Source organism: Chiloscyllium plagiosum, chromosome 26 (genome assembly GCF_004010195.1).
Source record: "Chiloscyllium plagiosum isolate BGI_BamShark_2017 chromosome 26, ASM401019v2, whole genome shotgun sequence".
Lineage (NCBI taxonomy): Eukaryota > Metazoa > Chordata > Chondrichthyes > Orectolobiformes > Hemiscylliidae > Chiloscyllium > Chiloscyllium plagiosum.
The window spans coordinates 19,712,944-19,739,795 of record NC_057735.1 but is presented as its reverse complement, the minus strand read 5'-3'; the positions used below and the strand labels follow the sequence as shown (position 1 = coordinate 19,739,795).

Genomic DNA, 26,852 nt, shown 5'->3' with positions numbered 1-26,852 from the left:
CAGTCCCAACCCTCAGACTCAGCACCGCCTTCTTGACCTGCAATCTTCTTCCCGACCTCTCCGCCCCCATCCCCTCTCCGACCTATCACTCACCTTGACCTCCCTCCACCTATCGCATTCCCAACACCCCTCCTGCAAGTCCCTCCTTCCTATCTTTTATCTTAGCCTGCTTGGCGCACCCTCCTCATTCCTGAAGAAGGGCTTATGCCCGAAATGTCGATTCTTCTTCTCCTTTGATGCTGCCTGACCTGCTGTGCTTTTCCAGCAACACATTTTTAAACTCCAGACTCTCAGCAATGTGTTGACTCTTAACTGCTATCTGGGCAGTTAGGGATGGGCAATAAATGCTGGCTCAAGCCAGAGATACCCACATTCCATGAATGGCTAAAAAAAAACAACTGAATGTTTTTTTGCCCATCACCAAATCATTTCTGGGTGCATTAGGTTATTAGGAGGATGTGAAGTCCATGTCTGAATTGCCTGCCAGTATCACAACTGCTTCAGTTCATTATTAAAAGAGTGGTTACATGACTGAATCAATGAGATGTAATTAGTGCTGTTTAAGAAGCTGATGGCTTTCAGGAGAGGAAGAGGAGAAAATTAACAAAAGTGGAGAAACTAAATTCCAATTAACTATTTTTAAAAGAAATATATATACTCCCTCAGTTCTTTCAAAATGAATTCTGCCAATAGTGGAACACTGAATTCTCCTTCCCTTCCTGTGCATTAGTATTTCAACAGAATACTGCTTTGGGGACAGATATATTACAACAGAGTCTATCTCTCCTTGCAGAAGTATCTGCTGCTAAATTGGTTCACTCCATATTTTCACCAGCTATCGATGATTTACAAGCTTCTCAAATTAGAGTGAATTTAGTAATTAGAATATAATGTACACCCTTACTACCTGATCTGTAAAAGTCCCTCCATATCTATTGACACCTCTTCATGGCCACTCATTTTAAAGTATTTTTGCATTTTGATTTCAATAATAGCTTGGACATTTCTATTCACTAGAAGTAGATTGAAGAAGGCACTTCTGTCATATTGAGCTATCTAGTTTTAAGTTGTGCACAGCATAAAATACCCATGTGAATGCCAACCTCCTCTCTGCAGACTGCTCTGATAGTCTGTGGTGATATTTATTTCCTGTTTCTGTTGCTTGTATTTCTCTGGATTCTCTGGCACACGTTTTGGTGGTTTTGGTATTTTTAATGATGTTTCCTTGGGTCAGATAACATTCATTATTTGTTTTCAAAAAAGACAAAATCTAGTATTCAAAAACAAAGATAAGCTGAACAATGAACAGTCTGACTAACAAAAAAGTAAGAATCAGACTGATGGATTTATGAAGATTTCCTTTAAAATCATATTCATCATATTGTTTATTCAGTTTCTTCCTGCTGTGACTTGGGGTATTTTAACAGCTCAATGGTTTAAATGTTGCATTCAATAGGATTTATTATAATTGACCAATGTGATTTTATCAGAATGTTTTAAATTAACCTGAAACGACATGTTTTCTAAACACTTCACTTGTCTTTCTAACCTCAGAACTGAATCTGTGGCTGAGAAAATGTTGACAAATTGGTTTGCATTCCTCCTTCATAAATTCCTGAAGGTAAGTTCTGATAATCCCGAGGGAAACTTGTCAATGTTTAAAACACCACTTTCTACAATTCTTATTCAAAAATATTGCTGAGATTTCTTTTTTCATTCATTCATGATATGCAGGCCTCACTGGCTAAGCCAATGTTTATTGCCCATCCCTAATTGCCCAGAGGGCAGTTAAGAGTCAACCACATTGCTGTGGGTCTGGAATCATCTATAGGCCAGACCAGGTAAGGATGGTACTCTCCTTTCCTAAAGGACATGAGCGAACCATTTTGGTTTTTCCTGACAATTGGCAATGGATTCATGGTCGTCATTAGATGCTTAATTCCAGATTTTTTTTTTGTTTTTAGTTTTGCTGGATACAATCCCCGAGACATGACCTGGCTCTCTGGATTAACAGTCCAGCAATAATCCCACTTGTCCGTCATCTCCCGTTTAATTGAATACGAATTTGATTTGAAACTCTAACTGAAAAGTGAGCTTCTTCTGAGTAATATTTCCAAACTATTGCTTTTATTGAGAACCACTAATTAAATTGAGATTGTGCAAAATTAATCTGTTTTTTTTTCAATCCAAGTGTTTTAAATGTTGCAAATTTATGCAACTAATGCTTTGTTTCGCAAACTTTACATTACAGGTTTATTTTAAATTTTTTAATATACATAGTATAGAAATAATATTAACTCAGCAGGTGAAGTTCATGTTGATATTATACTGACTTATCACCTTTCCATCTTTATCCCCAAATCGTAATCCTCCTTTTATATTTATTGTCTAGGTTTCTCAGAATTTTTCATCAACTTTCTTCATTGCTTCCAATAAGCATCTTTAACATTGATTCCATCTTAGCTGAAACAAAACACACTCCTAGGAGCTGAACATGGCAGACGTCATGGTCCCTGCCACAGTGTCAGTGTCTTCCACCATGTTCTGATGGTGCTGAGGCCTCACTCCCAAATCTATGACTTTTTAAAGGCAGATAACGCTCTGTGATAAAGTTGTCTTCCCATGAGGCTATAACATCTTTTCCATGCCCCTGAGAATTGAGGACTGTTGCCATTCCATATCACTAAGAGATGGGTAGTAGCTGAACTAAAGAGTATTTGTCATATAAGGTAAATCTGTAATAAGTTTCTTTGTTCAATTTTTCAGGAGTGTGCAGGAGAGCCTCTCTTCATGCTGTACTGTGCCATTAAACAACAGATGGAGAAAGGACCAATTGACGCAATCACAGGCGAAGCACGCTACTCATTGAGTGAGGATAAATTGATCCGACAACAAACTGAGTACAAGACTCTAGTGAGTTTAATTATCAACTCCAGTTGGGCACCATAATCGTGTGTGTGTGTGTGTGTGTGTGTGTGTGTGTGTGCCAGAAAATTGGTGTTTGAAGCAAAATGTCCCCTTACATTAAAACAAAAAGACTTTCTGATTAATCATTTTTGACAGAATCATAGGCTACGATTTTGCAGACTTAGCTGAAAGAACGCTGCCCACTGTTCCTTATGCTTGCATGTTCCCACTTATTATCTAAGGACTTTGAACTGGAACTTGCTGTGTTTACAACTCCATCTCACCAGAGTCCCCCAAGAGAGAATCTGAGCGCAGGCAAGAATGGCAAACAACTGTGCACCATCTTAACCAATCCTATTGGTGAACACTTACTGAAGCTGAATCGGGTGGCATTAGAGTAGTTAATTCAATGCAAAATTGTGCACAAAGAATACAGTTACAAAGGGAGAAAGAAACCTAGCTCTTGAAGAGAGAGATAAGGAGGAGAAAATGTTGAAACCGGTTTTATATCCAAAAGAATGAGATACCTCATCAGTAAAAGACTATTTCAGCACAAAGTTTGTTTGTGTTTAATTGATACATGTATTGTCTAAACAGTTCACTTACACTAGAGTGGAAAAGCTCTAACCTTTTCTGGCAGGTTCAGTGGTAATCTGTCACAGAAATTTGCTCATGCTATTGGGGAGGTTTTAAACAAAATTTGCAGAAGGAATAGAAACCAGGAATTGGTATTTGAAAGGACAACAGATATCCCAAGGGTTGGCATGAGCTAACAGAACATGTTTTTAAAAACTAAGATAGCGCGTGGTGTTGGGCTTAAAAGGAATATAACATGTTAATTGCGTTAAGAGTGCAAATATCTAAATGCACGGGATGGGATAAATAAGGTTTGTGAACTCTATACACAGTTGGGGAAATGGAAATATTATGTTGTGGCAATAACAGATACAGAATTTACTGCATTCCACTGTGCCACATTTGGAAATGGGGGAGGGGGGGCATTTAGTCAGGTAGGTGGGTCAGGTGGGAATGACATGATTTTCACGCCATTACTTTGAATAAGTTCTATAGACAGCCTAACTACCATGATGCAAATTGAGGCCCTTTGAGGGCAATTATTTCTCACTTGAAGGCCTCATCTCGCTGGTGCTGGTGTTCCCCCATTGGTGGGTGGAGAGCTTACCACACAGGGAAATCAAAAAGTGAATCACTTTGTGCTCCAGGCTTGGAGGCAGGGATGGAGTGTTGGGGTGAATGATGGAGGGATTGGGGGAGTGGACCTTCAATCATTCAGAGGCATTTAGTGATTGATTGAGAGACTTGGCATTGTGAAGAGGGAAAGATACACCTCCTCTTCCCAGCAATGCCCATCCTGTGAGCCAACCTTCTGCTGTCACTCATGTACCTTGAGCCATGACAAATCCAAAGTCTCTGATTGGTTGGCGTCTATCGGCAGGCTGCCCCCTCTAACCTGTTCTGAAGACCCAGTGCTGGACAGTTAAGTGTCTAACAAAAACAAATTGCTGGAAAAACTCTGCAGGTTAAGCAGCATATTTGGAGAGAAAGCAGAATTAACGTTTTGGGTTCAATGGCAGTTCTTCAGAACTTTCCAAAGAACAATTAAGAATAATATGGCAGTGATACTATTCTTTTGATGGAACCATGTGGATGGGCAAAATAAACTAAAAGAAGCAATTCTAAAGGATGCAGAAACAAAGTGACTTGGCGATGTATGTATACCTTTTGTTGGAGATTGCAGAGCAGCTGAAGAAAGTTGATTAAAAGGCATATGATATCCCTGACTTTGAAATTGATGGCATAGACTATATAATAGCAAGGAAGTTATGAACCTATATCAAACATTGGTTCAGCTAGGAAGGAAAGTTCGACATTAGAGACAGTGCAGAAAAGACATCTCAGAATGTCTCTCGGGATAAAGGATTTCATTTACCTGGATTGGGTGGAGAAATTGAAGCTGTTCTCACTTCAGAAGAAAAGATTGCGAAGAAATGTGATCAAAGTACTCAAAACATTGAGGGGTCTAGACAGTTGATAGAAACTGTTCTCATTGATGGCAGACGCACGGTGATCAGAGAACGTGGATTTAAAGTGATTGGCAGAAGCACTAGAGGCAGCATGAGGAAAAGTCTTTTTAGACTGCAAATGGTCAGGATCTGAAATGTACTGCTGAGAAATGTTGTGGAGATAGACTCAGTTCTGGCCTTTAGAACAAATTGGATAAGTCCCCAAAGAGAGAGGGTTCCAAAGTTACAGCAAAGAGCAGAGAAGTAGAGTTGCGAAGTTTCTCTTGCACAGCATTGGATCAGACAGGCTAAATGGCTTGTCCGTCCTATATCCATATATGGTTCAGTTAGCACCATTATTCTTAACAGCACCATGCCCAAACAATATTGTATTTACCTTTTTCACCCTAGCTAGGTTGCTTGTAATACCCCTTGAGTGCACAGTCTTTAACAAAGCTATAGGCAGTTTTGTGTTCGACCTGTACATCTGTTTAGTTTTTATAATAAGTTGATTATATTAAACATAGTTTTGTGTTTTAATTTATGTGTAGATTTTGAATTGTGTGAATCCAGAGAATGAGAACAGTCCAGAAATTCCGGTGAAGGTGCTGAATTGTGATACAATCACCCAAGTTAAAGAGAAAATCCTGGACTCCAGCTATAAAAACGTTCCCTACTCCCAGCGACCTCGAGCAGTTGATATGGACCTGGGTACACAATATGTTGAATCTTATTCTTCTATGCTTTAAACAAGGCTTTTCACCCAATGTACCTATGCCAGTGCTAGATCCAGCCCAGAACTATTTCTTACTCATTACATAACATTTTTAAAATCTGTGTCTGTCTACCTCAAAACCACTTTTAGTAGCTACTTATTGTATGCTTAGAAAAATATATTCCTACCTTTCATTTCTACATGTCTAGCACATTCTCCAAATCTATCCCCTTGACACCAATGTACAAAATGATGCAAATAATATTTACTTTTTTTATTGCAATGTGTACTGGGATTAATTTTATAATGAACACCAAAACTACAATGCTCATCATTGTCACAAAGAACTTGCTATTACAGTGATGTGGCTTCCCCTTTGCAGTGACCATTTAAATCTGGTCTGTAGCAGTGATGTCAACATGTAAGCTAAGCAGCCAGTCACAATGAAGTATTCTTACAGACAGCAGACTTGGAAATTAAAAGCGCTAAATTGCTTTATTTTCTAAATTTCTGTTATCTGACAACAAAATAAATTACTATGATTGGATTAAGACAGAAGATAAGATAAAAATTAAACTTTAAAAGAACATTTTTGAAATTATGTAGGACTTTTGTCAAAATTGAGAAAATCTGCATGTTCTAAGAACATAAACACCTTTAGAACCAAATGGCCTGTTATGTTGTAGATTCTGTATAATTAGAATTTCTAGTGCTTTTTCTACTTATAGTTATGCGGCTTACCCTTTTCCTATGTTCTGTAACACAAGTTTGGAAATAATCAATGTTCGCTCTTCTATTTTCTAAAGAACCTCACTCATCATTTGAATGAAAGGTATCTAGGACTGTTGGGTTATCAACCTAGAGTCCTTTTGTTCCTTTCAGTAACATATGCTTTATTTTTAAAAAAATTCTTTCATTAGTTCATCCACATCCTGATTCAGCATCCTTCCAATCCTGTATTGCTTCCTTCACACTATTAGTTTACAGATTAAATGTTTGCCCGTGCTGTCTGTGTTTTTCTTTAAAAAGAATCAGAGCGACATTGTTGTTCCTTGTGATTATCATTTATTTTGCTTATAACTTTTCCATTTTCTTTCTAAGCCACACACATTCCTGCTCGTTGTTTTCTCTTCCATCACGTTGTTGGCCCTGTTCATAGTCTCCTCTTTGGTGTGCTTTCTTTTCATTGGCCAATTCTCCTTTGCCCAGCAATCTCCTTCCTGATTGAAGCAACACTGCGCTAATGAAGTCTCTCGATGACTCTTCAGAATACTTTCACCCTTATCCTGTTTCGTCTTGGCTTAATGGTACTGATCTCACCAAAGGGGATCTGGCTTCAAGCCCACCTTGAGTACTTGAGCACACAATTCTCACTGGCACTTCTCTTTGGAGAGGGTGTGATAGTGCTGATGGATGTTTTGCCTTTCAGATGAAGCATTCAATGGTGGATCTGTCTGCTTTTACAGATTGACATAAAAGATCCCATAGCACTGTTTTGAAGACTAGGGACATTCTTCTGGCATTTCAGTATTCATTCCTCAATCACATCCATTTAAATAGATTTAACTCGCCATCCTTTACATTATTGCCTGCGGGACCAAGGCTGTGTCAGCATAACTGGCATACCAACGTTTTGAAAGTGATTGGGTGTAAAGTCTATTATAATGCCTTGACAGCGTTCAAGGCCCAAATGCAACGGTTTATTCTGTGTCTTGCACTTAAATAATTTCCATTCCTGGTCTGCTTGTGATTTTCTATCCTATTAATTGGGATGGTATCTTTTGCAAATGTTGTTGCTTTCCAATCCAACAACTTTATTTTGACCCTAATTTCTTTACTTCTCCATTCAGAATTTGAATCTAATTATATTACAATCACTGACCCCTAAATGTTCTTCTATACTCAGATTGCTTACTAGCCCAAGATAATAGATCAGAATTTTGTTTCAAAGGTTTTTCTTTTCAACTGAAAAACACTATCCCTGTAGTTTCTTGACTTTTCTGTGCCTGTAGCAGTAGATGGGCACCAATGAAGAATGTTATAAATTGAGATTTTATCATCTGTTCCTTCATATGCATTCCACTGTAGCCATTTCAGTTGAAAACAAAAACATTTTTGGAATGTATTTTATTTAAATTAGAATTTAAAGAAAGAATGGTCTTGTATTTTTGCAGTAGAGAATATGATGGGAAAGTTCTAATCTTCAGTCTATCTCTACAGAGTGGCGTCAGGGACGAATGGCTCGAGTTGTTCTCCAAGATGAAGACATCACCACCAAGATTGAAAATGACTGGAAACGCTTGAACACCTTAGCACACTATCAGGTAACCATGATGTGGAGGTGCAGAGTGGACAAAGTTAAAAATCTCACAATACCAAGTTATAGTCCAACAGGTTTATTTGGAAGGACTAGCTTTCGGAACACTGCTCCTTCTTCAGGTAGCTAGTGGGGCAGGATCATAAAACCCAGAATTTATAGCAAAAGATCAGGTAATGTACACACGGCAATCACAACACCAAATCAAACTGTATCAGTGGAAACCCAAGAAGCAACTTCTGAACTCAAACCTCCCCTCATCCTTACCAAAATTTAAAGAAAGCAAAATATATTCTGCACAATAGGCTGATTCAACTTATGCTTTTAAAATTTTGTGGCCCAGCTTCCAAAATTCTTCATTACAGGAGATTTCTTGCTTTGAAACATCCATAGAAGATGGCTACAGACAAATGTCTGCATACTTCATTAGGCTTGGCTCTAAAGTGCTCACGTCTTACCCCGGTGAGTACTGGCTACTCTGCATTGAGAGGTTGCAGATGGCTGTTGGCCAGCACTATCTTAACCATCACTGCTACTATGACACCACTTCTTTGGGCAGCATCACAACCTCATCGCACTCGATGTTAGGTCCAAGCTTTTTTCTTTCCTTCAGCCACATCTCCTCCCTACTTTCCCCTCCCCATAACTGCCTGTACTGCATTTTCTTCCTTGACCTGATTGCCTTTCCCATGCCCCTCCTTTCCAAACAGCCCCTTCATCTATGAACAGAATATCAATTGTGCCTTTACGGAGGCCCAGTTTTCAAGGCTACATAGCAATGGAGTCACTTACTACTTTGATCAACTCACTGTCTTGATGAAAACAAAATAAATACTATTGCAATCAATAAATAAATAAAATAAATATTAATTGCCTTAGTACATAGAGTCATACAGCACAGAAACAGACCCTTCGGTCCAAACAGTCCATGCCGAAAATAATCCCAAGTTAAACTAGTCCCACCTGCCTGCTCCTGGCCCATATCCCTCCAAACCTTTCCTATTCATGTATTTATCTAAGTCTTTTTTAAATGTTGTAAATGTGCCTGCATCTATCACTTCCTCACGAAGTTCATTTCACACGTGAAGCACCCTTTGTGTAAATAAAATTTGTCCCTCATATCTTTTTAAAATCTCTCTCCTCTCATCTTAAAAAAAAAAGTCGCTTCGTCTTGAAATCCCCCATCCGAGGGAAAAGACATCTACCATTCAGCCCATCTATACCTGTCATGACTACGTGGTAGTCAACTTGGCCAAACATGTGCCTAGTGCGCGCACACACAGAGGAGGTATTATCACCTAGAAATGTTTGATCATGTGGGGAGCATAGGGAAAAGCTTCTGAGATTGAATAGCAGGAAGCGTATTTTATAATGAGCCATTACTTTGTTTCAAGAACCAAAGTTTACCAAATTATTAGAAAGTTTTAGGTGATATTAACCTCAGAAATTTGGGTTCTTGAAGCAATTTTGTGTAAAAATGTGAAAAGTTGAAAAGCATTGTCCACTGTTCTATGTTTTGCATATAGGGCTTTGTAAAGCATCTGTGTGCAATAATTGTTGAATTCTCTCCTAGCATAACATTGTAAATCTTTTTAAAAGGTATAGAGTAATAAGCACTTGAAATTTAGTGCGAAAGAGAATCGGTACTGTAAAGGTTAAAATTAAACAAGAGTTGATGAGTTGTCAGTCATTATATGCTTTGAATAGTGACAGATAATGAAGAGAAGATTTGAAGCAAATTCAAATTAGTGAAAAGCTGACGGAGACTGACAGAAAATTAAACCCTTTGCCTTTGACAGCAGCAGCCCCAAATCATGTCAGTGAATAGAATGGGATTAGCATTTTCTATTTCCTCAGAGATCAGGATTAATAAAGAAATAATAGATGTGCTGGCTTCTTTGTACACATTATTCATTATAATAGTCAATCAGAGTATTTCACATGGAACATTTTGCATTTATTATGTCAAAGCTAATAGTTTATTCTGCTAAAAAATAAAATTGGTGAGGGAATTTCTTTTTCAATGAAGTGACAGAAATAAATATAAAATTATTAGGCTGTATGGCAGAGGAGTATACATCTAAAGTAAATTACGTATTATTGGACTTCAAAATTAAGATTTGGTAAGCAGCTCACCATTATACCTGAAAGTTCAGTTATCCTGAAGAATTTTTATACAGGATTATAGCTTCGACCATTTCTTTAACCTTCATTCTTTTAAAGTAGATCTTGTGGTTTCTCGATACTGTGGAATCTGGGAAAGAGTTAACTCCTGAAAAAAAGCATTATCAGCTTGTATTTGGAAAATTGTTTCAAGTAGCTTTACAAATTTATAAAATAAATTGTATGAGCAGGAACTATACATCTGCAGTGCACTATATTTACAGAATCAGAGTTGTTACCGCACAAAAGCAGGCCATTCAGCCCATTGTGCCCGCACTGGCCCTTCAAGTTAGCACCATTACCTAGAGCCAATCTCTTGGTTTTTCTCCCATACCCATGCGCACTATTTCTATACAAACAACCATTTAATCTGCCTCCAGGTGTATTCCATACCTTTACTACTCATTAAGTGAAAAGAGTTTTTCACAGCACTCTTGATTCTTTGACACATCACTCCAAACCTGTGTCCAGTTGTTACTTTCATGAGTATGAACAGCTTCTTCCTATCTACCCTGTTCATGATTTTGAAAACCTTTATCAAATCTCAACTCAGCTGCCTTCTTACCAGGGAGAACAGTCCCAATCTCTTAATTCTATCCTCACCCCTGAAGTTTCTCATTCCTGGAACCTTTCTTTTATAATTAGCTTCTCCATTTTCTCCAATGCATTGACATCTTTCCTTTAATGTAGCCACCTAGAATAATGCTCCAGCTGAGGGTTAACAAGTGTCTTATATGACTTCAACATCACCTCCTTGTTCTTGTACTCTATGCTCCTATTAATAAAGCTGAAGAAATTGTATGCTTTATTAACTGTTGTCTTCACCTGTCCTGCCACTTTCAATGATCTGTGTTCACATACACTCATACCTATGTACCTGCACCCCTTTCAGGATTGGACCCTCTATATTGTCTTTAAATGTTCTTTCTACCAAAATGCATCCATTCAAGGTTTTTTGCCACCTATCTGCCCACTCCACAAACTTATAAGTGTCTTTTTGGCGTTTGACATTGTCTTCACAGTTTACAATTCTTCCACATTTCATGTTGTCTCTAAACTTTGAAATTGTGCCCTGTACGCTAAGGTACTGTTCATTGATATGTATTAGGAAACGCAAGTGTTTCAATACAAACCCCTGGGAAAATTTAAAACAAACTTCTTTCAAGCCTAAAAAAAATCCATTGACTATTTTTCTCTCTTTTCTATCACCCAGCCAATTTTGAATCTGATTTGTCAAGTCAATCCAGTGTACCAATGTTAACAAAGCTTTGCAAGTAAACATCGCCCTGATTAAATGCCTTACCTTTTTCTCCCAATTTCAGTTTATGACTGCACCTATTTCCAAATTACTTTTTATTTTTTGCTGCTGTCCTGATCTCCCACTTTTATTTCGTGCTTTACCAAGATGGATGTGGTCTCACCATCTAGTAAGCTATGAAATATTCACACCGAACAGGCCCGTGGCCAATTCTCACTCTTTACTTTTCCTCCCTTCCCTTTCGATAAGTGTTTGGGTTACTACTTATTTGGAGGAGAAAGTGAGGTCTGCAGATGCTGGAGATCAGAGCTGAAAATGTGTTGCTGGAAAAGCGCAGCAGGTCAGGCAGCATCCAGGGAACAGGAGAATCGACGTTTCGGGCATAAGCCCTTCTTCAGGAACTACTTATATGCTCCCATAATGGTCCAGGAAGCACAGTGTGATCCCAGGTCTTCTGTCCGAGGTCCCTGTCTGGTCTTGCCTTAAAAGCTGTTGCCTGTCCTGGCTGGAAGTGACTGATCCATGAAGAAATGCACTTCAAATATTTATATACAGAGGAACCTCGATTATCCGAAAGAGATGGGCGGGCACTATTTCGTTCGGATAATTGATTATTCGGTTAATTGATTTCCTCTGGGGCTCGGAGTTTCCTGTGAAGTTCTCTCCCCGTTCAGGAGATGAGGCAGCAACACTCTGCATGCGAGGCCCTGCCCCTGCCTGCCCCCAACTCCGTCCACCCTCTCCCAACCCTGTCAAACCCCGCCCCACTCTCTGCCCACAACTCCGCCATCCCCATCCATCCCTACCCACCGTCCAACCCCCATCCACCCCCCCTCGGCCGACAACCCCCCCCCACCCCCTGACTCCACCAGGGCAGCCGGACTGTACACCAACAGTAAGACTGCTGCTGCCTTTGTGGGGTAAGTCTCCAAATAGCGCGCACATACACACAACATTTTGACAAGTTCCACCTTTGCCCTGTAGAGGACAATGCTGGAGAGATTATCTGGGAAAGGGATATTTAGGATTCACCCCTATGTAGAATTCCAGGGAAATTGTGGGGGGAGAGCGAGAGGATGGGAGGTCAGTCATTTAGAGACAATGCTTGGACTGTCCAGGACTGTTCTTGGCTGCATTTCAGTTCGTTTTTAATCATTGTACATGGAAACAAAAGACGCGATCACGGTTGAAACAGTTCTTTGGCGTGATGTTTCTCTCGGGACCTCGAGATAGGATAATCCAATATTCAGATAATTGATATTCGGATAATCAAGGTTCCTATGTAATACCTGACAAAATCTGCTAGTGTTTGCAGGTTATGTGCCCATGGCATTACAGCCAATCCAATCTTGATCACTAACATTGCAAATTCATAATTTGGAGATGCCGGTGTTGGACTGGGGTGTACAAAGTTAAAAATCTCACACAATCACCTGATGAAGGAGTGTCGCTCCGAAAGCTAGTGTGCTTCCAATTAAACCTGTTGGACTATAACCTGGTGTTGTGTGCTTTTTAACATTGCAAATTCAATTTCCTATTAGGTGATTTTCTTTCTAATTATTCAACAGTGATCCTAAGCCCAGTTGAAGTACTCAGTGCTGCTATCTCAGTCACAACTGAGTTCAGTTAACTACAGGCAGGGCTAGTTCATTCGACTAAAAAAAAATGCACGGACTTCTTTTGTCCCACCTCAGGGTAAATTCATACCACACTTTAATTCCTAATGCATGCATCACAAAAGAAAATGCAATTTCTCCAGAAAATTAAAACCAAAAGAACTGCAGATGCTGGAAATCAGTAACAAAACCAGAAATTGCTGGAAAAGCTCAGCAGGTCTGGCAGCATCTGTGGAGAGAAATCACAGATAACACTTTGGGTCCAGTGATCCTTCCTCAGAATTGGTCCATAATTTGCCCATAAAATCATTGGCCTAATCCATGTTTGCACAAGTTTTTGAATAAGTGCACATAAAATATGCTTTTGCTGAGGGTGATGTTCAGGCCTGCAAGCCAATCTTATAATGCTGCTAACTTGCACTAATACAGTCTACAAGTCAAATCGATTTAGTTCGTGTCAAATCAATCCTTGAATTTTAGTCAACACGTTCCTCACGACCATTTCATTGGCAGCTGCTACTAAGAGGTTTTTGGGAAAAATTTTGAAACAAATGAAAAGAGGGATTTGCAAAGGTTTTCTAAAGTGGTTGTTCAGTTGTAATAAGTTAAAGTTTTGGTGTTCTGCCTCTGAGAATTGGAGCAGTGCAGCACCTTAAGTGATTCTGCTTGTGATGTTCCACTCGGCTTAGTGAAATTGTCCTACTGTACAAAATGAGCCAACTGCACATTCTCTGTATCTGCGTACCATTTTCATTGAGACCAGGATCTGATGCATGAGATTCCTGTTTGGTGCAGTGCAGATTGTTGTATAAGTTTTCTGACTGGAGTAGTGTTTCTGTTATGACAAACAATAACCTTGCTCTTCCCTAGGGAGTGAAGCCAGGCAGCTGCCAATCTAGAAAAAGCTTCTATTAATGGCAGTAATTAGCCTCTAATTGATCTTAACATGCATTCATTTTAAGCCACCTCCCTATAGGGAATACCTCAACGGTGACCTTAAATGGGCATAGAAGGTTAATACTGGACATCGTGATTGTTCTCCAGATCACAAATTATAGATCAGTTAGTACTTAGAAAAGTAGCTGTCCCAAGATTCTGTCACTATTACCCTTCTCACTCTAGCATAACCACCACAAAAACATGTAGAACTTTATAATACCTGCTGACATATTCCCTACCCTGTGCTCAACAGAATTATTTGCTGCTTCCACATTAGTATCTTACACTTTCCTCAGTGCATCGAGGTCTGTTCTTTTATTCTGCTTTGAACTTTGTCTGACATTGCACTCTTCATTACCTCAAACCTCTTTCTCCCAATCTTCCTCACTAGCCTGAAATCATCACTAGAAGGTTGCACTTGTAAATATCAATGCGTTGAGGATAACTTATGGCTTCATAGAATGTGCTGCAATGGTTTTTCATCTCGCACCCATGTTCTAACCTCAGGAGTTCACCAGTGCTCTGTCCTTGGCCTTCGTATGATGATAATCTTTTATCCTGCTCTTTGGCAACATCATCTAAAATCATGATTTCAGTTTCTACATGAGGACATTTCGTGATGTTAATTTCATCACCTTGAAGTTGAATTCAAACTTCGCTTGTGGTAGTTTAAGAATCTTTGTTTGATTGAATTTTTAAAAAATGCTTAAAGTGGCTGTGAAGCAAGGGCACTTTTATAGCATACCCAGTTGGTTTTTTCACGTCCCTTACAGAAGTCAAGTTGCTGTCTGCCCAGTTTGACCTATAAATGACTCCAACCTGGGGGATGAGTTTGTCAAACAACCTGACAAGCCACTTGATTACATCAAAACTGAAATAGGAAACGCTTGCTGTCACCTTCTATGTCAATATATATGAACCTTAACAGAACAGCCACATACTGAGAAGAAATTATCAATGAAAACTAAATGTTTGTTAAACTCTTGTTTACCTGAGGGTTACCTCAGATTACAACAAGATCTGGACCAGATGGGCCAATGGGCTGAGAAGTGGCAGATGGAGTTTAATCGGATAAATGTGAGGTGCTGCATTTTGAGAAAGCAAATCTTAGCAGGACTTGTCTCCTTCCTATCGGAAAGATGTTGTGAAACTTGAAAGGGTTCAGAAAAGATTTACAAAGATGTTGCCAGGGTTGGAGGATTTGTGCTATAGGGAGAGGCCGCACAGGCTGGGACTGTTTTCCCTGGAACGTTGGAGGCTGAGGGGTGACCTTATAAAGGTTTACAAAATTATGAGGGGCATGGATAGGATAAATAGACAAAGCTTTTCCCTGGGGTCAGTGAGTCCAGAACTAGAGGCCATAGGTTTAGGGTGAGAGGGGAAAGATATAAAAGAGACCTAAGGGGCAACTTTTTCATGCAGAGGGTGGTACGTGTATGGAATGAGCTGCCAGAGGATATGGAGGAGACTGGTACAATTGCAACATTTAAGAGGCATTTGGGTGGGTATATGAATAGGAAGGGTTTGGAGGGATATGGGCTGGGTGCTGGCGGGTGGGACTAGATTGGGTTGGGATATCTGGTTGGCATGATGGGTTGGACTGAAGGGTCTGTTTCCATGCTGTACATCTCTATTATTCTATGACTATATTTGAAACATTCTTACTTTAAAAAAAAATTCCAGCATGCAGTACGATTTAAAGTTTTACTAGGACAAATTAAACATTAACTTGATCTATTCGACTTCCAACGTAACATGTACATTAAAAATCAAAGTCATTACTCGATTGTGTTTCAACCACTTCTGAGTTGTGTCAGTGGGAAATGCATGTATTACAACAGTGACACATATTGATGAATGAGATCTTTTACTTGTGTTGCCCTGAATACATTTTTTTTGACATGTATAAAATTGGTTGCCATTTTGATTTGCTAATTATTGCCAAGTCTTTTTCACTATTTGAGCATTTGCACAGCAGGAAGGAATGTTCCTTTAATGAGCTGATGGATATTTCAATGAGATTTTTTTTCTATTTTCACACAGCTCCCTGCCAGCCAGCTCCAGTCGCCACATAGTCTTCATTCTATCATCTACAAGACTCAATAAATATGAAATCATGCCTGTTTTTAAAGAGCCATCCCTTATCTTGAAAAATAATTTTGCTAACTTTAGTTTCCACAAGAACAAAATCTAACACTTATTTATGTTGAAATATAGTTTTTACATGCAACTGCCTGTTATTCTGACTAAAATTATGTTGACCTCTTTTAGGCTTACTTGCCTGCCTAAACAAAACTGGTTGTCCGATGTATTTTCTTTGAAGCATTATTCGTGTATGTTGAGAAGATCCTAATTAGTTTATGCCTGATGTCTAGTTTTCACAAGTGGAGTATAATGATATGTGGGCATCTGTTTTCCTTTGAATTATATTACTTGATTTTATTCTCTATTTTAAACTAAATTTCCTATTTACTATTTCCATTCTACAAACTTACATTGGATAGAACATAAAACAGATTGTTGGCAAATGTCTGCTCAATATTTAGTACAATGTGGAAATGTCTCCCATTCACCCTTAAGCTGTGGCAGTGCAAAAAATACTATTTCCTACACTGTATACTGATGGCCAGGATGTGAGGTCAACTTGCTTGAATTGGATTTTGATTTTATCTAAATGTCTAGCTTTTAACTGGCAAACTGATAAGATTATTGCCAATCAATCTGGATATATTCATGACCTGAATCATAGAATTGAAAATACAGCATTTTAATCTGCTCTCCCAGTTCAATCCTGGCTCAGTTATATTTGCTCTCAAGTGCAAATTAAACACAGAACATTTTGTGAAAACAAAGCGAAAAAGAATCCCAGTGCGTTTATATGTAAAGGTGAGGGCAACCTGACATTTAGACAAAGATGGCTCTTTTACTTGATACAGCGAGGCTGCATTTTATGATTTTGAGTGTCACTTGAATGATTTTTAGCATATTCAATTAGGCTGATGGCTGCACTGTTGTTTGATTTGGACCACTTAGGTCTAAATGCTGAGAGTTGGGGGAAAATAGTTTGTAATGTATTTTTGGAAAGGTGATAAAAAGTTATTTCTGAATGTCGTGACAGCTAGTTGTGGATTGAAACTGCTGCAGCATTAAACAGGCATGGAGATCCGACACTTGACTGTCGTGAAGGAAAACTTTGCGGAACTAAGATGACTCTGTTTGATTTTTCAGTTAAGTGCAGTATTTAAATCCTTTGCAGGTGTCCGATCGCTCAGTTGTTGCTCTGGTCCCCAAACAAACTTCTTCTTACAACGTTCCAACCACAACCAGTATGTGTCGGACATCCATTAGCCGCTATGGTAAGTTAAGATCCAAGCCAGTGTGTAAGAATCTTGTCTCAGAAATTAAATTCACCACATGATATTTGTGAATTTATGGAGGTGCTTGCATGAACTATAATTGGCACTAGTTACAGATCCAAACGGATGACTGCTTGTTCTGAAACCCATTATAGCCACTTTTCCAGCACACTCCATCACTAGGAGTGATTAATTGCAACAGATCCTGTTGTTTACTGTGGCCATGCAAAGCTTTTATTGGTATTTCTTGAGTGTGTGTCTCTGTGGACACTACTTCAGTCAAATATGAACAAGAATCTCCATGTTGAACATGCAAACATATTTCTGAGCAATCAAGATAATTTCCCACTCAGGAGATTTGCTATACAAAGAAAATAATGGATTTGCAATGAGACTTCTTTATTATCCATTGAATTTAAACCTTTTGTACATCCTTAATACCCGGATATGCAAATATGAGTGACAGAAAATCAGCACCTTGTTCCAGCATTTCCTTAACAAAAATTAAGATAAATCTTGATAACCTGGAAATATGAACAACGAACGACTTATTTTCCCCCAAGGCTAGAGAACGTACTTTCAGTTCCAACTGAGAAAAGTAATGTGTTAACACTACAGAATCATGTAATGTAGAGAACAGAAAGTGAGGACATATCCATCTGATGGTTGCCTCTACAGCTAACAAAAGACTTTAATCATTGCGTATGTTTAGAATACTAGAGAACAGTATCTCGTGCCTTCTGTGCTCCAATACCAAATTATTTCATTTTAGGAAGCTCAGGTTGAGGTTTCAAGGCACAAAATGTTTATTGGAACATACACAATGGGAGCAGAAGTAGCCCTTTGAACCTCCTCTGCCATTCAACTAGATCGTAGCTGCTCTGATCTTATTCTTTAGGTTTGATCGGTTTGTAACATCACACTGTCATATAACATTGTAGGATGTACCATCTATTTTTCATTTTTAAAGTTCATTGCTCTGTCATTCTAGTTTTGCAATGGCTAATTTGATTTGAATTGAATAATGTTTGTCTTTTCCCACATTCTAGACTCTACCTTACGGTACACTGGAAGTCCTGACAGTCTACGCTCTCGGGCTCCCATGATTACCCCAGACTTAGAGAGTGGTGTTAAAGTGTGGCATCTAGTAAAGAACCATGACCATGGAGACCAGAAGGAGGGTGACCGTGGCAGCAAGATGGTGTCTGAAATCTACCTGACAAGACTGCTAGCAACAAAGGTTAGATAGATTAACAACATTGTCTGTATGAGAACTCGGGAAGGTGTGGCGAAGGAAGTTGGGGTGATTGTATGTTGGGGAGAAGTTCAATATGATGCATCACACACACTGGGATAAAGTAAACAAGCTTAAGACATTTCTGTTTAAAATTGTATTCCCCTTTAACAAGCACATCTGGCAAAAGTAGGAAAAGTATTTTTGATTTCACTGACAAACTGCATATCTTCATTTAGTCTGATAACGTCTTTATGTATTTACTATTCAGTTAGATTTTTGTTTCTATGCCTATGCAATCGTCTCAAAGTTTGTCCTTGTCCAGAAACGCACAGTTACTGCAGACACTATATCAAGTTGAAGATAGAAGAATATTTCAGATCAGCTTTAAGGTCTTTTTGCTTTTACATAAACTAGTATGCAACATGCGTACTTTTTGAGAGATGCACTCATTATGGCGGGACTCCTCCATAAATGGTCCACAATTGACAGCTATTTCTTCAGCTGTCTGGAGTTTGTTCCTAAAATACTTGTGCTTTCTGCCTCTCTTCATTTAAGATGTTGATTTAAAAACTGCACTGTTACCAAGCATTTGATCACCTTATTCTGTTATCTCCTTAAGTGATTCATTGTTAAATCATATTTGTTGATGTTCTTATGCACTGCCTGAGGAGGCTTTACTCCACTAAAGGTGGTATATGATTGGATTTTTTAAAAAATTCAGTCATGGGAAATTGGGCATTCCTAGCTAGACCAGCAATTATTACTTATCCCTGGAGTTACATGTGGCCCAGACACGGATGGTAGATTTCTTTCCCTAATGCACATTAGTGAACCATTCGAGTAGCTTTATTTTTAATTCCAGATTTCTTTTTATTGAACTCAAATTCACCATCTGCCATAATGGATTCAAACCTAGAACATTAACCTGAGGGGTCTGGATTGCTCATCCAGTGGCATTACCACTACGTCACTGTCTCTTTATGTGCTAACATACAAGATTGTGTTACGTGAATGGCATGACAATTAAATGCGTACTTATTCCTCTTTTGTTCTTTACAGGGCACTCTGCAGAAGTTTGTAGATGACCTGTTTGAGACATTGTTCAGCACAGTACACCGTGGCAGTGCCTTGCCACTTGCCATTAAATACATGTTTGATTTCCTGGATGAGCAGGCTGACCGACATGTCATCCATGACACAGATGTTAGGCACACATGGAAGAGTAACTGGTAAGTGATGCATTTGGCTGTTTCAACCAGTCGTAAAATTACTCACTGGGACCAGTAATGAAGACCCTATACTGCAGCAGCATGCTTCAAGTTGAATGAGCTGAGTTAATCCAGTTAAGAAAGCTTTCCAGAAATCTGAAGACATTTTGCAAGATGCACTAGGGAGAAGGGTGATGTAACGGGATCAAGAATCATGGTGTCAAGGAGCCAGCTTTCTATGCATCAGTTTTTATCGTAATGTGGAATGGAGAGGGCTACAATAGCAGTGGTGTACTTTGAACTTTTGAGGCCTGTGCTTCAACGATGTCAGGGACCTTTGACCTGCAAATGTTATGATTGAGCATGCACTAACTGTTATGGTGCTCAGTGAACATCTCCTAATTTCAACATAATTTTCATCAAATAACACGATTACATTTATGGATCTAATGAGTTTGTGCAGGGACCAACTTTAAGCTTGCAGACTGTGTTGGCCCATACTGCACCTAGGGTTGACTTCAGCTTCTGCATTACAGTTTGTTCAAAATCACATCATGACCCCTGTAAGATTTCAGACATTTAAAAGTTTGCATAGTTTCATTTTTCTTCACATTTCCTTTAGCAGGAGGAGAGCATGTCAGCCACTTTGATGCAAAAATGGAACTGCAAACTTATTAGTAGCATGAGAATGTGGCATTGATTAAAATGTATTCCATATGAATTGCAGAATTTTAGCAGAGGGTGCACATTCGGATTAGCCAACAACTTCAACAATCTGTCTCTGGTAACAACATTGTAAAGCTTTTTCCAAGATTATTGTAGCGGTTCTACCTGAAATAATTGTAGACAAATGAAAGAAACTTCATGGATGTTATTGTGGTGCCTGTTGCCACGTATTCAGCTGCCAGAAGTTAAAGCTAACATTTTCAATATGGTCAAATCTTAGGGTCATTCAGCAATTTAGCTTGCAAGTAGTTTGAGCCAAGAACAGGTCATATCTCCAAAGGCATAACCAATAAAATGAAAAACTAATTTCTAAAAGACCAACTGAAATAGGCAAAACTCAGCTAATGTGAATAAGGATTCTCTTGCGATGAAGAATCCAAGCGTTTAAACTTTGTCATCATTAGAGGATTCCTAGTTAACATGCTTGTCTCAGTCCTACTGCAAAAGCCAATTATTTTATGTTTCCTTCATCAAAGGTTCTGATGAGCTTTATGTTTATCCGTGGTTTCTCATCTTCAACCTTTCTTAATGGTCATTTCATTAAAATTCTGCTTTTTGTGCTTGATTCTGTTCATGCATCAGCATTACATTCAATGCCTCAAATGTAAAGTTCATGTATTTGTATTCAAGTTCCTCATGGCCTTACAGCACACTATTTCTACAAATGATTACACTCGTTATAGCCTCCTTAGATATGTGGAAGGTCCTATTAGAACAGAAGATAGCAAATGTAATTCCTTTATTCAGAAAGGGCACAAGATGCCAAGTAGGGAACTACAGGCCTGTCAGTTTAACATCTATTCCAGGGCAAATCTGAGATTCTAATACTAAAGAAGTCATGGCATGGCACTTAAACAAGTTAAAAATAATTAAGGAGGGTCAACATCGTTTTGTCAAAGGGAAATCATGTTTAACCAATCTGTTGAAATTATATGAGAATGGACCACATTGTGGATAACTAGGAATGAATAGATGTACTGTGCTTAGATTTCTGGAAGTCTTTTGATAAAGTGCTGGATGAAAGGTTATTGTGGAAAATAAACACTCATTGTGCAGAAGGAGGAATATTGTCATGCGTGGAAGATTAGTTACCTAACAGGAAACAGGAGGTATGCCTATATGGGTCTTTTGTCTTAGGTTGGTAATATATAATCAGTGGTGTGGCACAGAGATCAGTGCGAGGACCTCAACTGTTTGCAAGTTTTGTAAATGACTTGGATGAAAGCACAGAAGGTATGGTTACTAAATTTGCTGATGACAAAAAAATAGGGAGGAAAGTAAGTTGTGAAGAGGATATAGAGGTTACAATAAAATACTGATAGGTGGACAGCAGGCAAAAAATCTGACAAATGTATTAGACTGTGGGAAATTGTGCAATTATCCATTTTGATGGGAAGAATTTTTAAAAAGCAGAACATTTAAATGGTGAGGGATTTCAGAGCTGAATACATTTTACTTCTGCTCCTTGCAGTATGATCCTACGAATTCTACATTTATCCAGTTCTAATCTTTCAGGCATCCACACTTTTCTTTATACAGGATTGATGGACAGAAGAAATAGGAACAGGAGGAGGCCATCTGGCCCCTCGAGCCTGCTCCACCATTCAATAAGGTCGTGGTTGATCTTATCATGGACTCAACTCCACTTGTCCACCTGCCTGCCATAATTCTTAATTCCTTTACTGATCAGAAATCTATCTATTTTTGCCTTAAAAATGTTCAATCAGGTAGCCTTAACTGCTTCAATGGGTAGGGAATTCCACAGATTCACAGCCCTTTGGGTGAAGAAATTCTTTCTGAACTCAGTCCTAAATCTGCTCCCTGTTATTTTAAGGCTATGCCCCTAGTTCCAGTTTCGCCCACCAGTGGAACAACCTCCTACTTTATATCTTATCTATTCCCTTCGTAATTTTATATGTTCCTATAAGTTTCCCTACTTATTCTTTTAAATTCCAATGAGTATTGTCCCCATCTACTCAATCTCTCCACATAAGCCAGCCCCCTCAACCTCAGAATCAACCTAGTGAACTTCCTCTGCACCCCCTCAAGTAAGGAGACCAGAAGTATACACAATACTCGAGGTATGGCCTCACCAGTACCCTATACAGCTGTAGCATAACCTCCCTGTTTTTAAACTCCATCTCTCCAGCAATGAAGGACAGTATTCAGTTTGCCTTCTTAATTACCTGCTGCACCTGCACACCAACATTTTGTGATTCACGCATAAGGACACCCAGGTTCCTCTGCACAGCAGAATGCTGCAATTTTTAACAATTTAAACAATAGTCCATTTTGTTGTTAATCATACCAAAATGAATGACCTAATATTTACCAACATTTGTACTCCACCTGCCATACTTGCTCACTTAACCTATCTACCACTCATCTTAGTGTCATCTTTGACACACTGCACTTGGTTCAACTCCAAATTATCTATGTAAATTGTAAATAATTGCAGTAGTAACACTGATCCCAAAGGTACACTGCTGGCTACTGATCAACCAGAAAAGCACCCATTTTATTCCCATGACCATGTCTTCTGTGTTCAACTCCACACCTTGCTGCCTTTCCAACACCTCTTCACTGTCCTTTAAAACAAATTTAAAAATCAACCAGTTTAGTCATTTGAACTAATATCTATTTAGTTTTGGCTCGGTATTGATTTTCAACTGATAATACAACTGTGAGATGCCCTGGAGATTTGTCACAACTAAAATAGACCAAAATCGGGTAGACAGGAAGAAACTTCTCTCCATCAAAGGGAAAGCAATGATCAGGGGCATAGATTTGAGGAAAGGGCACAAGATTTAGAGAAGACATGACGAAAAACCTTTTTTTCTGCCCAAAGGTTGGTGAGAAGGTTGGATCTCATGGAATCCAAGAAGAACTAGTTATTTGTATACTGGCTCAAAGATAGGTGGTGGTGGAGGCCTGTGACCAGTGGTGTGTCACAAGGATTGGTGCTGGGTCCACTACTTTTCATCATTTATAAAAATGATTTGAATGTGAACATAGGAGGTATAGTTAGTTTGCAGATGACACCAAATTTGGAGGTGTCGCAGACAGCGAAGAAGGTTACCTCAGATTACAATAGGATCTTGATCAAATGGGCCAATGGGCTGAGGAGTGGCAGGTGGAGTTTAATTTAGATAAATGTGAGGTGCTGCATTTTGGAAAAGTATATCAGAGCAAGACTTATGTAGTTAATGGTAAGATCCTGGGGTGTTGCTGAACCAAGAGACCTTGGAGTGCAGGTTCATAGTTCCTTGAAAGCAGAGTTGCAGGGAGATCAGATAGTGAAGGAGGTGTTTGGTATGCTTTCTTTAATTGGATAGAGCATTGAGTAAAGGAGTTGAGAGGTCATCCAGGACACTGGTTAGGCCACATTTGGAATATTGCATGCAATGCTTGTCTCCTTTCTATTAGAAGGATGCTGTGAAACTTGAAAGGGTTCAGAAAAGATTCACAAGGATGTTGCTAGGGTTGGAGGATTTGAGCTACAGGGAGAGGTTGAATAGGCTAGGGTTATTTTCCCTGGAGCATCGCAGGCTGAGGGGTGACCTTACACAGAGGTTTATAAAATCATGAGGGACATGAATAGGATAAATAGACAAGGTCTTTTCCTGGGATGGAGGAGTCCAGAACTGGAGAGCATAGGTTTAGAGTAAGAGGGGAAAGATATAAAAGAGCCCTAAGGGGCAACATTTTCTCTCAGAGGGTGATGCGCATATGAAATCAACTGTCAGAGGAAGTGGTGGAGGCTGGTACAATCACAACATTGAAAATGCATCTGGATGGGTATATGAATAGGAAGGCTTTAGAACGATATGTGCCAAGTTCTGGAAAATGGGACTCGATTAGGTTGGGATATCTGGTTGGCATGGGCGAGTTGGACCAAAGGGTCTGTTTCCGTGCTGTACATCTCTATGACTCTCTGACTCTAGAATCTGGGACTCACGACCTGGAAGGGTGGTTGAGGCAGAAGCCCTCATAACATTTAAGCAGTATTTGAATGTGAACTTGGAAAGCCAATGCATTCAGGGCTACAGGCCAAGTACTCGCAAATGGGATTGGAATCGTTAGGTGATTGATTTTGACCAGATGTGAGTGTGGATGGAATTGACTGAAAGGCTTTTTTCTGTGCTGTAGATTTCTGACTCTAAAGTGAACTGCAAATGTTATTTATTATTTTAAATGAATGGAAGCAATAAAATTATTATTAGTTTACATATAGACACATACAATTCACACTCATTCCCAAGTTGAACAGGATTTTATTTAATTCACTCATGGGATGTGGGTAACACTGACTGCACCAGCATTTATTGCTCATCCCTTGTTGCCTTTGAGAAGGTAATAATGAGCTGCCTTCTTGAAATGGTGCAGTCCACATGCTGCAGGTAGACCAATTAGGGAGGGAAATCCAGGATATTGACCCAGTGACAGGAAAAGAAGAGCGGTATATTTCCAAGTCAGGATGGCGAGTGTCTTGGAGGGGACCTTGCTGGTGGTGGTGTTCCCATGTCTCTACTGCCCTTGTCCTTCTGGATAGAAATGGCTGTGTGTTTGGAAGGTGATGTCTGAGGCTCTTCGGTGAACTTCTACAGTGCATCTTGTAGATACTGTTGCTGCTGAGTGTCAGTGGTGGGGGGAGTGGATGCTTGTGGATGCGGTGCCAATCAAATGGGTTGCTTTATCCTGGATGATTTTAAGTTTCGAGAATGTTACTGAAGTTGTACCCATTCAGGCAAGCGGGAGTATTCCATTATACTCCTGAGTGTCCCATGTGGATGATGGACAGATTTAAAACCTTCTGCAGGGTAATTAAGAATGCACAACAAACACTGGCCCATCAGCATGCCTACAGTACCTGAATTTTTAAAAATGCATATATGTCTGTATAGCTATAGCCTGTATCAGCAATGAAGTGGTACTGATTAAGGATATTTCCTCCTCCTCCCCTCCTAATCTCAATAGCAGTGCTGTGACATTTCAGTTCTCATTTGGATTTATAGACCAGAAGATTTACAGAAATGGAACAGCTTAGATTTTAGTTTCATCTATCATGACGTTCAAAAGGACTCATTATTTTTAACTGAGTGTGCAATATTGACCTCAGCTATTTTCATTGTCATTGAAGCTGAAAATGTTTGTGCGACAGATGAGGAGGCAGAAGCATATGTAAGTCAAAAGCTTAAAATGTCACAGGTCTTTCTTTTTTTAAAGTACATTTCATAATGAATTCAGTTTTAAAATGGGTATATTTTCAGGTGTAATTTTGTAATCATGTTGGAGTAAAATGTGGAAATTAATAATTTGATTGTAGATCTATGTTAATAGGGGTCATATACTTGGAAATCCTAAGTGTATTCTCAGCACTTCCCATAGCAACACTGCAGCGTTAATTTCGTTCTAAACCATATCACTCACTTCATGCAATTTGCGTTTGAGCCACGTACTGATTTTATGTTTGGATTGGCCAAGCTATTATCTGTTTCCAATTCTTTAGGTTTTAAATAAATTGTGTAAACCCTATGCATTAAAATCCAGTGTCAGTTTTTTAATTGTGTGCAAAACATTGAACTTCCTCCTTTGTCTTCAAGCTAACCAAGACAGAATCAGAATGACAAATCTCACTGTTTGTCCATTACCAGTATTTATTGATTTATGTATTTCTGTCTTAAAGTTTCAGGAAGGCTTAAGGGATAAAGATAAAAAAAAGTGTACAGCAAATAATGTTTCCAAATTGGTCCACATTGGCACCAACGACATAGGTAGGAGGAGTGCTGAGGATGTTAGACAGGCTTTCAGGGAGCTAGGTTGGAAGCTTGGAGTTAGAACAAACAGAGTTGTTGTCTCTGGTTTGTTACCCGTGCCACGTGATAGAGATTCGAGGAATAGGGAGAGAGAACAATTAAATGCATGGCTTCAGGGATGGTGCAGGAGGGAGGGGTTCCAGTTTTTGGATAACTGGGGCTCTTTCTGGGGACGGTGGGACCTCTATAAACAGGATGGTCTACACCTGAACCTGAGGGGAACCAGTATCCTTGGGGGGAGGTTTGCTAGTGCTCTTGGTGGGGGTTTAAACTAACTCGGCAGGGGCATGGGAACCCAGATTGTAGCTTCAGGGTGCAGGGCCTGGAGTGTAGGGAGGTGAGGAACATGGCATCAATGTCCAAGGAGGGTGCCTGTAAACAGGGAAGTGGCTTGAAGTGTGTATACTTCAATGCAAGAAGTATACGAAATAAGGTAGGTGAACTTGCAGCGTTGGTTGGTACCTGGGACTTCGATGTTGTGGCTATTACGGAGACATGGCTAGAACAGGGACAGGATTGGCTGTGGCAGGTTCCGGGATTTAAATGTTTTAGTAGGGGCAGAGGGGGGGG

The 26,852-nt window shown here is 39.3% G+C and overlaps 1 protein-coding gene across 1 annotated transcript in view; it reads left to right on the top strand.

The window, feature by feature from the left end:
• The window catches only part of plxna2 (plexin A2), a 455,048-nt gene that overhangs the window by 406,225 nt on the left and 21,971 nt on the right, over nt 1–26,852 (top strand). The window contains exons 23-29 of the mRNA XM_043716237.1: nt 1,555–1,621; nt 2,767–2,913; nt 5,483–5,642; nt 7,867–7,970; nt 17,196–17,295; nt 18,345–18,535; nt 19,592–19,761. Coding sequence (XP_043572172.1) covers nt 1,555–1,621; nt 2,767–2,913; nt 5,483–5,642; nt 7,867–7,970; nt 17,196–17,295; nt 18,345–18,535; nt 19,592–19,761 — 939 coding nt within the window. The remainder of the gene's footprint in view (nt 1–1,554; nt 1,622–2,766; nt 2,914–5,482; nt 5,643–7,866; nt 7,971–17,195; nt 17,296–18,344; nt 18,536–19,591; nt 19,762–26,852) is intronic.